The sequence below is a fragment of the Cavenderia fasciculata genome (assembly GCF_000203815.1).
Source record: "Cavenderia fasciculata unplaced genomic scaffold Scf_Dfasci-G-b-190b03.r1-5, whole genome shotgun sequence".
Taxonomy (NCBI): Eukaryota; Evosea; class Eumycetozoa; order Acytosteliales; family Cavenderiaceae; genus Cavenderia; species Cavenderia fasciculata.
In genome coordinates this window covers 66,888-80,209 of record NW_004457711.1, presented here as the reverse complement: position 1 = coordinate 80,209, position 13,322 = coordinate 66,888, and the positions used below count along the sequence as shown (strand labels likewise).

The following is a 13,322-nucleotide window of genomic DNA, read 5'->3' as shown; positions in this document are numbered from 1 at the left end:
ACAACTATATAGAAATAGATACATAGACATAAACATAAAGAGAGAGATAGATTGATAGATAAAATAAATAAATAAATAAATCTATAGATAAAAATTAAATAAAAAAAATGGAAACGATTAAAACCAAAATTCAGAATACATTCTCACCAGTACCAAAGGAACATAGCGTCGAAAAGGTAGAAAGTCAACATTTAAAGGATACTGGAAAGATTCTAAAGAATGATTACTCTGAACTATTGGGAAGAACAAATAGATGGATCAATGCTATTCATGGTATGGTACATTTTTTAGAATATTTATTAAATTTAGAATATAATATTTTCTTTTTTAACTCCTTTTATTTATAATTTTCCAACAGATTTTCAATATAAATGGGAGACTCTATCCTATATGATCAAGAATTTTGCAAGTGATGAATACAAAGATTCACATTCCTTCCTCAGAATTGCAGAGATTCAACATGAATTACAATTACTCCTAACTCCTATCATTCAAACAACAAAATCTGGCTTGTGGTCTGAAGTTGAAAGAATTTATAAAGGTGATGTTACTTTATTAAAGGTATGCATATTTAAATAGAGTCATTATTCCAAATCTTTTATCAATTTCTAATTATTTTTTAAATGTCAATCCTCTTTCTTTTTAGAAAATGCAATCAAGAATTCAGATTTCACAATCAAAAGCTGATCATGCCAATAGTAGATACATAAAGTATTGTCAAAAGAACAAAAATAATGAAAAGTTATTAAAAGTATGTTTAAATCAAATAGATTCTTTTTTTTTTGGAAACTATACTAATTCAAAATCTTTTTTTATTTATTAGTTGCAAAGAGAAAGAGATATAGCAGTTCAAGAATATGATCAACAATACAAACAATATAATGATTTGATTATCAGTTTGGAATATCAAAGTGATGGATGTTTGGTTGAATACATTCAAAGTTTACTCTTGGAATTACAAGCGTTCTTTGCCAAGGGATTTGCCATCATGAATCAATACTATCTAAGGGAAATGCCAACTCTTGAAAACAAGGCACCTCTAAGAACTGCACAAGATGTTAAACCCGCCGGTCCAGTTATGAAATCAACTCTATTTGATAAGAGCACCACCACCACTACCACTACCGGTGGACGAGTTACAACCATCGAGGAAACCACACAAAAGGTCATTTCCAGTGCACCTCCATCATCTGCCCCATCGTTGAATATGCCAGCTCAAGTATTCTCTCCAACGACCTCACCATTTATAACATCTAGTTCAGCACCTGTTATCATGTCACCACAGATTAAATCAAGTATCAATACTACACCTCTTACATGGTCAAGAATTAGTGCAGAGAGACCACCATCCCCATTGCTTCTATCACCATCCACCACCACTACAGTCGTAGGAAAAGATGGTCAAACCAAAACAACTACGGTATTCACATCAGAACCAGCTAGTACAATCACAATGATATCATCACCTCCAATCACTCACAAGAACGAAACAGTAGAAGTAAAAGAAGAAACAGAGTCAGTACAAGTAAAAGAAAATACAACAGTCACTGGCAACAAAATGGAAATTGAAAAAGAAACAACAGAAGTAAAAGAACAGATCACCCAACAAAACAATAACAAACATAATAACCAACAACACAACCAAAACAAAAAGAAAAAGAAATCAAGAAACAACAGAAAACATCACTAAATTATAATTGTTAATAAACCAAAAAAAAAAATAGATTATAAAAATATATTTATGGTTATCTTGAAATCAAGAGATACAGAGATTTGTTTACCAAAATAATTTAAAAAATAATTATTACCCCTCCAAAAAAAATTTTTGTTAATCTTTTGACAAAAATCAAAATTATACCATCATTGTGTTGAATCTTTGATAATAATAATAATAATAATAAACAGAATGAATAGACCAAAAAAGAATAGTAAAATAGTACATATAGTAGAGGAAAAGAAGGATCACAAAAAGAAAGAGGATGATAAAATGAATATACAAGAGGATGATGAAATAGATGAAGATATTTACAAGATTGATGGTCAGGATACCACCGATGATGATGATGAAATAGATGAAGATATTTATAGAGTAGATGGTTATGATGATGATGACGATGATGGAGACGATGAAGTAGATAGTGAAGATGATGGTAAAATAACTACAACCTTTAACCTAAACAACAAGAGAATAGATAAAATATCTTCTTCATCCTTTTCAAAAAATAAGAAAAAGAATAATAACAACAACACTAGTACCGACGATGATGAAGATATGGATTCATCATCATCATCAACAACAAATATTGAATTCAGTGTCATATCCTATGAAACATTAAAGAATCAAACACCTACAAAGAGTATTCTCAAAAATAAGAAACCGGTAGTGGTCATTGAGAATACTCCTAGTCCTCAAAAGAGAAAGATCGTATGGGATGAAGATAACTTGGCAACCAATGAAATGCAAAAGTCATCAACCATGAAGATTGATGAACCAAAAACACCCTATCATTATTATGAATCAGAGGAAGAAAGTGGTATGTAAAAAGAAGAAGAAGAAGAAGAAGAAGAATATTACATTATTAACATTATTACATCAATCAATCAATCAAAAAAGACGAATCTAAAAAGTATCTTGAAAGAAAATTTAAGGAATTGGAACAAGCATTGGAACAACAAAAGAGTGAATGGGATTCAGAAGAAGAGGAAGAGGAAAATGATGGTGGTGGTGGTGGTGGTGGAAACAACAATCAAGATGACTCTGATGAAGAATTGACTAAAGAGGACAAGGAAAGAAAATCAAAGTTTGATGATTTACGAAAGGCACATTATAAAATTGAAAAGAAGAACCAACATTTAGATGACGAAAATGAAGACGACTACGACGAGGAATTATCAGACAAACAAGGAAAAGCATCCACTTCATCAACAACATCTTCTACCAACTCGAAACAACCAATCATCGTGACCAAATCAGCAACTGCCTCTGATAAACCTCTTCGATCTGCTCTCAAAAAAAAATAACTCTTTTTGTATTATATAATCATTAAAAAAAAAACCAAGAGCTATTCTATTTCTCTCTCCCCAAACATCCATATCGATTATCACATTGAAATCAAACTTGATGATTTATTATTCTATCTATAATCTATCATTTGTAATTACAGTGATGGTTGGGGGCTCCATTGACAAAGCAGTTTGAAGATTAATTTTTGTATCGATTTCATTCTTTTCCTTGCTTGTGAAAATAATCTTATTCTTTTCCAAAAACTCTCTTGTATCCCTTTCGTTGATGAATCCAAGTTGAATGATTTGTTCGAGTTGTAATGTTGGTCGGAACCTAATAAAAGATTAAGATTAATAACGAATAATTTTTTGATGATTTGTCTAGTACTACTTACGATTTAAATAAAGCCTGTAAAGCAGTGATTCTAATTCTTGGAGTAATTTTATCTAGCAAATAATTTTCCATAAATATAGATTTCTTGCAAAGCTTAAAATAGAGGACATAGTTGTTGCCGTAAAAGGCTGTTCTAATGTTGAGTGCATGTTTGACACATTCTTCCATTGAGAGTTGTTTTGTCAACTCTGACAAGGTTTTTGTCATATCCGTACTGTTATTTTGATATATACAATAAATGATTCTGTAGCTGTAGAATTCTGCAATACTTCCCGTTAATCCTGGTTGTTTGTAAAGTTCGAATAATTGAGTTTGACATTGATTAAATTGTCCCAAATCGCCATTCTCCATTGCCAATCTAGCATGAGTTTCATATACCTGAATAGTGAATTGATTCTTGATTCTCTGTACTGTGAGATCTTGTCTCATCGATCTAAATTGCTCACATGTATAAATATAGTCTTGATGTTCGATCCAATGTTTTTTCAAATATTCCAATGTTTTTTTAAGTGTAGTCTCTGATCTTACGGTTGATGGGTCAGGTGCCGATGTCAATCTCAAATATGGTTTCTCTAAATCGTTACATGTACCTTTTATAGTCATTGAATCCCAATCCAACTCACCATCTGCTGTATATGTAGTCATCGTCGATGTAGTCGATGTTGATGTACTTGTATCTTTGAATCTCATCGATCGCTTATATATATTGGTTGCTGAATCATTAAATTCATTACTAACAAAAAAAAGAGGAATAAAAAGGTAAGAGTCAAATAATATTATATATATATATATATATATATTCAATTACTTTTTAACATTGATACATACAATTGTTTTCTCTTTTTTTCTTTTTGTTGTTTATTACCTTTTAGTGGAAAGACATCATTTTTCCAAACATTTTCATTTCTTTTTTTATCCCTTGAAATAAAGAAATTAAAACATGTTAGATCGATATATCACCTGATATTTGGATTTCATATCATGTATATACATACAAATAGACAGTTGGTTCTTTATCCCAATCAATCATATTAAAATCAGGTCTTTTTCTTGCCTCTTGAATAACTTGCTTAATTTTTGTTTGCATTTCATCTAGATCCCCTGTCGAACAACTTTCTAAAGATCTTTGAACAAATCGTGTTAAAGTCTCTTCAAACTTTTTCTTTTTCATTTCATCCATTTGTTGTTGTTGATGTTGTTGATTTTGTTGATTCTGTTGTTGTTGTTGTTGTTGTTGTTGTTGTTGTTGTTGTTGTTGTTGTTGTTGTTGTTGTTTCTTACTAAATTGTTTTTTCCCAGTAGGTTGTTGAGGTTGTTGTAGAGTATTTTTGTTTGTTGTTGGTGGAATTTGAGAAGCTGCTATACTTGCGTAGGTTTGTTGTTGTTGTGGTTGTTGTTGCAATTGTTGATTTTGTTGTTGCGTTTGATCTATACCATTACCAAATGGATTGTTATTTTGTTGATATGGCATTTGTTGATAATAATTGTATTGTTGTTGTTGCATAAATAATTGTTGTTGTAATTGTTGTGGTTGCATAGTTGATAATTGTTGTTGTTGTTGTATTGGTTGTTGTTGTTGTATTTGTTGATCAGCAGTATTATTAACTAGTCTCTTTGACTTTGATTTAAAAACAGGTGGAGGAACAATAATAGAAGATCCACCAGTCGTCGATGAGGTGCTTGTTATTGATGTCATCGGTTGTTGCTGTTGATAGAAACTATTATATTGATTTTGTTGATCATACCAATTGGTAGTATTACTCATAAATGCAGTATTCATTGTCAGTTGATCATTATTGTTAGTGATCGGAGTAGTATTTGTAGCGTTTGTAATAGGTGTAGTACCATCATTATACCAATTAATAGTTGTATAACTACTACTACTACTACTACTACTATTATTGTTGTTACTACCACTTGGTGTATTATGGTTCAAAGAGTTGTTGTTGTTGTTGTTTGGATATGATTGTTGCTGATAAAATGATGCAACACCTCCAATACCTGTTTCTTGATTGTTCCACATTTGTTGTTGATTCCATTGCTGCTGCTGCTGTTGTTGTTGTTGCATTCCTTCGTTATTATTATTATTATTGCCAAATGGTTGTTGTTGCCACATATTATTCATTTCTTTCTTTATTTCTTAATTACTGATCATGATGATGTGATGTACTTGATCACACTTGTTTCTCTCTCTCTCTCTCTTTTAGTACCTGCCTGTTCTCTACTCTTCAATATTGTTTAACTAATACAAAATAAAGAAGAATGAATGAATGAATGAATGAATGATACTCCTACATATATTTGTTTCTAAAAAAAAAAATAAAAAAAAATAAAATGAAAATGGCTGATCATCAAAACAGATAGTATTTGTTTAATTATCTATTTTATTTTAAATAACATTGATACTTTTTAAAGTCGAATATCAATGACCGATACAGTACTGTTTGAAAAGCTGGCAGCCAATTTATCACCAGTATTATTCCAACAAACTTCAAAAATACCACCACTACCCTTAAACGATTTGACTAGACTACCATCCTTTACCGACCATATGTACAAATGCTTATCAAATGATCCACTAGCTATATATTCTCCATTTGGACTAAATGAAACTGTATAAACTGGATCCCTATAAATAAATATGTTTGAAAATAACGTTAGTTGTTGTTATTTTTGTTTTTGTTTTTTGTTTTACTTACATATGTTTGGTTAGACTATTTAAACAACTTCCAGTTTCAACATCCCACAATTTTACAGTTGTATCAAAAGAGGCACTTGCAAGTACCAAATTTTTGTTTGGGTTTTGAGAACCTGGACCGGTTGGACTCCATTTGATGGTGTAAATCTCTTTTTTGTGTTCGAGATTGTGAAGATAACTATCGCTCTTTACACTCCATATCTTTGCAGTCTTGTCATCAGAACAAGAAGCAAGTAAAGTTCCACTAGAGTCCCACTTGATTGCATTAATTTCGTCACCATGTCCTTGGAATGTTTTAATTGGTTTTGTTTTGCCAATTTCGCAAAGATAGATCATTTTGTCGGTGCTACAAGAAGCAAATTGCGTATTACTTCTCCAGTCAATATCGAGTGTAGGGGCTGTATGAAATTCAAATTGTTGTACAATACTACCAGTACGGAAATCCCACACTATAGATCGCTTGTCAACACTGCCACTTAGCAGATAGTCTCCATTTTTGTTCCATTTTAATGAAAATATTGGTGCTTGGTGTTGTGATAATACATATAATAACTCTCCTTTACTATTCCATACTCTTGCTAATCCATCATATGATCCTGTTGCTAATAATGATCCATCAAACTAAAGACAAAAAAACAAACAAACAAATAAATAAATAAGAGGAGTTGATAAATATCTTTTTTTTTTTTTCTGTTTCTACATACATTCCAATCCAAAGTTGTAACATCAATACTCTTTTCTAGAGAGTTATCATTAAAGTGATTTAGGACAAGAGAAGATATTTGACCTTTTGAAGCTGATACCAAACCTTCATTTGGTAGATTCCAAATTCTAGCAGTACTGTCTCCACTACCCGATGCCAATAATGAGTTGACTGGGTTCCATGAACAAATAAATACTTCATTATTATGACCTGTAAGTGTAGTTACTAAACTATCAGGTATTTCCATAGAGTTTGTCATTGTTTGATCTTTATCTTTTTCTATATATATATAATATAGTATTCGATAATGATGATCATGTGATATGATGATAATGAACTAATTAGTATAACTGTTGGTCGTATCGTATTTTGTATATCGAAACATACTCTTGCTTTCTTTATCTCTATCTTTCATTTTAACATCTCGATCAATTTCTTTTTCTTTTTTCGATTTCTCTTTTGATGCGTTTTTAGAGGTTTCTTTGCTACTACTACTGGTTGTTGATGCTGTGGTTGCACTTGATGCATTTGTCGATGATGAAGATGATTTCTTTTTTATATTGCAAACATGTTTATGTATCAATGAAAATGGTTCACTGCAATTTAGTTCAGAACCATCATCTTGAAGATGAGTTTCTACTTCTATATATTGTAATCCTTTTTGAAGTACTGATATCAAACTTCCATGAGGTATTTCATTGTTGTATTGTGTTATATCTGATTTCGCTACATTACATTCATTGTAAAATGTAAATGCAGAGTGTCCAAATCCTTTAGTTGTTGCAAAGAAGAAGAAGAAGAAGAAGAAGAAGAAAAAGAAAAAGAATATGATTGTATTGTTAATATCAAGTATAGGAGAATGAGAATGGGGGTTTGTTTGTTGTGTTGTCTTACCAGACTCTTGGAGATACTTGTAAATGAGTAAGTTTACTTCATCGCTTGTTATGTTCATCGACGACATGTTGTTTCTTCTTTGTTGTACAATATCGCTTTCGTGTATGTTTATCTTTTGTTGTAATTATAATGATATAGTATTGTTGTTATTATAGTGAATTCTTTATGATCAGTACATTGTACTCGTTTGTGTAGATCTATTGCTTCTTCTTCTTTGTATTCAATTGGTTGGAGGCACACAATTCAATAAATACTATTGATAATACTTTGGTTTGATTTAAATCTATCATGTTTCAAAAAAAAAAAAATATGTTTTTTTTTCGAAATTCATCGTTTGGGAGGTAGACAGCTGATGATAAGAGATACATATGCAAAGCTTTCGTTTGTGTACTATATTAATCAGCAATAATAATAATAATAATGTCATCAACAGCAACATCAGCAGTCTCAAAGATTACACCATCATTTGCACAATACCTTCGCAGAAAGATATTCAAACATGTACCACATGGTATCTTGACACAATACCCAGAACATATAGTCAGATCATTACCAGAGACATTTGTAAAGGATTTACCTGTAGTACCAGCAGGTATTGTAAAGATTACATTACATAAATCACCATATCATAGCGACAAGGAGATTCAAGGCACTATTGCTGCATTGGGTCTTAGAAAGAGATACAGATCTGTTTTCCAAAAGAATACCCCTGAAATTAGAGGAATGATTCACAAAGTATGTGTGTTTAGATGTTGTTGATAATGATGATAAAGATTAATATGTATACGATGACAATGACGATAATACTTTTGATATTAACAATCATTTTATATTTATAGGCCAGAACACATTTATCAGTCGAAGAAGTACCATTACAATAAACATCGCCCAAATATATATATATATACTTATAATTTAATAGAAACAAATAATCGCAGTATTTGATATATAAATATATCATCTATTGTCAATAATACGTTCGTTGGTGGAAGATTGATTAATTTTTAAACAAATAGTTTATTAAAGATAAATAATATCGGAGGCGAGGGTATAGATAGAGAGATATTTATGGTGCAAAAAGAAATGAAACAACAGCAGCAGCAGCAAAGATTAAGATTGGTTGAATAATGATCATCATCATTGTAATATTGTTTCTAAAATACCAGATGGTCATTGGATAAATACACCCCAATTGGATAAAAGTAACAACAATGGCATGCATTGGCGCACACACAATGGTAGAGGTAGGTAGAATGATTAGGAAATGGTATGTAGGATGAAGTGTGGAATGTTATCAGTTGTTGTTTTTTTTACAATGTTACTATTTAGGGTGGTTGGTTGTGCTGATGTTTACTTTGGTGGATGATGGTTTTTTTTAAAAAAAACCTTTATACAGCTCCATCAGATGGAGAGGTTGACGTTGCAGTGGCAGTAGTAGTGGCAGCGGTGGCTGGAGAATGTTGGTTGTTTAATTGTTTTTCTTTTTCTTTTTGTTGTTGTTCCATCATTCTTTGTTGTTTACGTCGACCAAAGGTGTGAACTTTCATTGGGAAAATAAAGACTGTTGCCAAGATAAACCATAGAGTGGCTACTCCGAATACTACTGCATAGGCAGTTGGATAACCATGTGTTGGGATCACTCTATCCAGAATGTTACCAGAGATGAATGGTGCAATAACTGCAGGTGCAATAAAGGATAAATGCCAAATACCCATATCCTTGCCGATGGTTCTGTTGGGAAGTGAATGGAGAGCCAATGCCCAATCGACACATTGGTAACATCCATAACCGACACCCAATAGACCTGCCAATGTGAGGAACCCTGCGTAGCTTGGCGAGAAACAAACTGCAATCAAGAGAGCAATGGCGACGACTTGGATTGAGCTAGAGATGTATACCAACAACTTGGTATTGAAAAAGTCGGCAAGGTATCCACCAACAATAGATGCTGGAATACTAAAGACAATGATAACTGTGAGAGCAATCGATGTTTCAAGTGGCGATGGACGAAGGAGAACTTGGTTGGAGAAATAGAGAATGAATTGAAGGATCATATTTACTCCCATCGTATTGAAGAAACGTGTGATGAGTACCCAGTAAAAGTCATAGTAGATGGCAGATGGAAGATAAAGAGACGAGAAGAATTCTTTGAATGATCCAGAGTATGACCACTCGTCATAGCTATCTTCCCAGAGGAGAATGACTGCTGCCAAAGAGGTTGCACCTAAAATAGCGATCAAAGTACCAATCAATGGCCACAAGGTTGGATAGTTTAAGAGGAAGTGACCACTCATCAATGATCCTGTCAACATTCCAATGGACCAGGTAACACCTAACCAACCACTGGCAATACCTGCTTGACTGACATGTACGATATCTGGGATGATTCCAGAGAATGCACCTCCAGCAATGCCATAGCCAAAGTTGTAAGCCATCAAAATAACAATATATGCTCCAATAGAGTCACCTTGTTTGTTAAACCGTGCCATCAATGCTAAAAATATTAACATTATTATGGTTCCAAACTATCATAGGGAAAAAAAAACAAAATTAATCTCTAGAGAGTTTTCTATAAATTTAGATCTAGTTTTTAAAACATACCAAGATATAAGGTCTTCTTTTACCAAATGGAGTTTTGGTACGATCACTCAAGTAACCAAATACAGGAGTTGATATTAAATTGACAAACATTCCAGCAATTGGTACAACACCATTCCAATATTCATGTCTTTCGGGATGTATTGTCTGGACTTGAAATGGTATAAGTAAAGCTGTTGTAGCTCCAGATATTACACTATACCCCAAAAACCATCTTAAAAAAAAAAAAAAAAAGAATTGTTAGTATTGTAAAATAAAAAACCTATTAAATATTATTTTTTATACATACAGGGATATTTTAAAATAAAACAATGAACTAGATAAGAACCCAGATTGAACTTTTTTGTTGGGGTTACTTTCGACATCATTATCGTTGGAATTGGCACTTCCAGTGTTTTCATTACTATTATTTGTATATTTATTATCTGATGACTCTGATGATAGATCACCTCCTCTCGAGGATGAATCTGAACTAACTTCTGAATTTTTCATTACTTGATCTGATGAATCACTTAATGTTCTTTCTATTGGATCTCTATCCATTTATGTTGGTTGTCAATTTTGTCTTTTTTGTTTGGTTTTTTTTTTTTTGTATGTCCTTGGATTTGATTAAAATGAACTAGTTTCTTCTTCTTTTGAATCAATACCCTTTTAAAAATAATATTTTAATCTATAAATTAAATATTGTTGATTTATAGAGAGAGAGAGAGAAAAGGAATATCAATATTAAATGTTGATAAAATGAATCATTATTTTAATTAATTATTGAAGATGATGAAACAAATAAACTCTTTTTGATGATGAACAAAAAAGATAATTACAACTTTCAAAAGTGTGTGGGGTAAGTGAGTGGGGTTTGGTAGTAGTATTCATATAGAGAGTTGACATGTGAAATACAACAGGATTCTAAAAATAAAAACATTCGATTTCCTGTTGTTTGATTTTTTGTAATAGAAAATTAAAAACAAACCATGTGGTTTTTGATATAAAAAAAAATAGTAAATGATGAATTCAATCAAAATGAAGAAAACATGATCCAATTGGGTTATACAATTTTATGATCATCATATAAATAAATAAATAAAATGGGTATTTGAAAGGGGATAATTATTATTATTATTATTATTGTGTGTGTTTGTAATAAATATTGATTATTTAAAGTTTATCCTACCATATAACATATATAAATCCAATGTACTGAGAAATAATCTATAAATTTTTTAGACTATTTAATAATCGTCATACACAATAAACAGAGATTTAAAATACAAACTATTTAATCCTATTATTATTATTATTATTTAAACAAAATTGGCACAATAATGATAAAAATAAAAAATAATTGTAATAAAAATTATTATTATTATTATTAATTGTCCAGCAGTAAACAAGATGTTGTTATTAAAATAAAGAGAGTCTTGTTGGTAGAGAGGGAGCGAGAGAGAGAGAGAGACAGAGTGAGAGAGTTATTTTAAAATAGATGTTTTTCAATTGTTGTTGTTGTTGTTGGTTGTTGTTGTTGGTGGATGACAAGAGATATTGTAATATAAATTATAGATTTTAAAAAAAAAGTGTAATGATTGATTTGATACGACAAATCGTAGGTAGAAAAATACAATTGTCGAATGGTGAAATTGATATGATTCTTTGATATTAAATCATAACCTTCATCCAATACCCCCACCAAAATCAATCATGATTTTAGATATTTTGGGACAAGAGGTGGTGGTGGTGGTGGTGATGATGGTAGTGTGAGAGGGGAAATAATAAAAGTGTAAATGGCGCACTTTAGTTATGGTAATAACCACACACTATTACTGTTGTTATCACCATGAATATAGTTGTGATGGAAGATGTTATTTTACCGAGGTGTGACTATTTTAATTGTCAAACAAAATATGGTTGTTAATCACTTTGGTACTTGGTAGACATTACATATGGATATATGGTATTAATATTATTTCCAAATATATATAAATATTTTGATTTTAAATTTCAATAGGTACATCATCTTTCTAAATCAGTTTTTCTTTGTTACAAGTACCATCTTTAAAATCAAAATAAACTTCAAAAATAGGTCATAATAGAAAAAATCTATTCATTCAATCATTTTTTTGGTGATAGGGATGATAATAGTTTTAGATTGTGTGGAAAAGGAGGAGGTAATTATGGTGGTGGTGGTGTTGGTGGTAGGGTTGGTGGGTAGTTGTGGAAATTAAAGTAATACGATTTTATGTTGGCAAATAATCAATAAAACAATTAAAATACCAACATGTTGGATACAAGTACCTCTGAATCCTATTTTAAACATGATAGGATTTTTAGGAACAATCAAGATTGTCTACCATGTCTAATACTACCAACAATATTGTCCATATAAGATATATAAAAAATTGGATGGAGGGTGGATGGACGAATGGATTATTGATTGGAATGTGGAATGGATATATTGGAATGGATAGATACGAATTTGGTTGAAATGAGTTTCGGTGATGAGAATGGGTGACTATAAATATCTCTATATTATTCTATTTACAAAATTATCCAACAACAACAACAACAACAACAACAACAACAACCAACATCAAAGGTTCTTATTATCAAAAGTAGAATGATTTAATATTTTTAAAAACAAAATTGTACATTGGAAAAATAGGAATTATTATTATTATTATTATTATTATTATTATTATTATTATTATTATTATTATTATTATTATTATTATTATTATTGATTGATGGTTCCATACCCTTTTTTGAGTGATTGTAAATTTCAATAAATATAAAAAATGTAGATAAATATATTTAAACTGATAGAGTACTTTTGTTATTTTTTCTTTTAGTTAAAACTGTTTATTGTTCCTGGATGCTGAGTTGTTGGTATTGGTTATTTAAAATTATTTTAATTGTGTTGTGATAAGGATGCACTTTAAAAAAGGATGAAATCAAAATTATATTTCCCTTTTAAAAGATATCTCTGTTGTTGCCGTTTTCAACAAACACTCTCTCCTCTACTACTACTTTCCTCTGCG

At 31.0% G+C, this 13,322-nt stretch overlaps 6 protein-coding genes across 6 annotated transcripts; 3 read left to right on the top strand and 3 right to left on the bottom strand.

Annotated features, from left to right (window-relative positions):
- Positions 1–107: 107 nt before the first annotated feature.
- On the top strand, positions 108–1,690 carry DFA_02505 (uncharacterized protein; the record flags this gene model as incomplete). The annotated part of the gene is made up of 4 exons (XM_004357172.1): positions 108–278; positions 310–561; positions 647–751; positions 824–1,690. 4 exons carry the CDS (start codon positions 108–110, stop codon positions 1,688–1,690), a joined length of 1,395 nt encoding a protein of 464 aa, XP_004357228.1.
- Positions 1,691–1,906: 216 nt separating this feature from the next.
- dpiA (protein phosphatase inhibitor 2) lies at positions 1,907–3,021 on the top strand (the record flags this gene model as incomplete). Its single annotated transcript, XM_004357171.1, has 2 exons — positions 1,907–2,534; positions 2,615–3,021. 2 exons carry the CDS (start codon positions 1,907–1,909, stop codon positions 3,019–3,021), a joined length of 1,035 nt encoding a protein of 344 aa, XP_004357227.1.
- A 117-nt stretch (positions 3,022–3,138) lies between these two features.
- Positions 3,139–5,522, bottom strand: DFA_02503 (uncharacterized protein; the record flags this gene model as incomplete). The annotated part of the gene is made up of 4 exons (XM_004357170.1): positions 3,139–3,337; positions 3,399–4,130; positions 4,226–4,315; positions 4,393–5,522. The coding sequence occupies 4 exons, from the start codon at positions 5,520–5,522 to the stop codon at positions 3,139–3,141; spliced, it is 2,151 nt and encodes a 716-aa protein (XP_004357226.1).
- A 284-nt stretch (positions 5,523–5,806) lies between these two features.
- On the bottom strand, positions 5,807–7,759 carry DFA_02502 (uncharacterized protein; the record flags this gene model as incomplete). Its single annotated transcript, XM_004357169.1, has 4 exons — positions 5,807–6,026; positions 6,097–6,716; positions 6,800–7,077; positions 7,186–7,759. The coding sequence occupies 4 exons, from the start codon at positions 7,757–7,759 to the stop codon at positions 5,807–5,809; spliced, it is 1,692 nt and encodes a 563-aa protein (XP_004357225.1).
- A 353-nt stretch (positions 7,760–8,112) lies between these two features.
- Positions 8,113–8,820, top strand: DFA_02501 (uncharacterized protein; the record flags this gene model as incomplete). The annotated part of the gene is made up of 3 exons (XM_004357168.1): positions 8,113–8,427; positions 8,532–8,558; positions 8,719–8,820. 3 exons carry the CDS (start codon positions 8,113–8,115, stop codon positions 8,818–8,820), a joined length of 444 nt encoding a protein of 147 aa, XP_004357224.1.
- A 260-nt stretch (positions 8,821–9,080) lies between these two features.
- Positions 9,081–10,833, bottom strand: DFA_02500 (uncharacterized protein; the record flags this gene model as incomplete). The annotated part of the gene is made up of 3 exons (XM_004357167.1): positions 9,081–10,217; positions 10,294–10,504; positions 10,580–10,833. The coding sequence occupies 3 exons, from the start codon at positions 10,831–10,833 to the stop codon at positions 9,081–9,083; spliced, it is 1,602 nt and encodes a 533-aa protein (XP_004357223.1).
- Between the last annotated feature and the right edge of the window lie 2,489 nt (positions 10,834–13,322).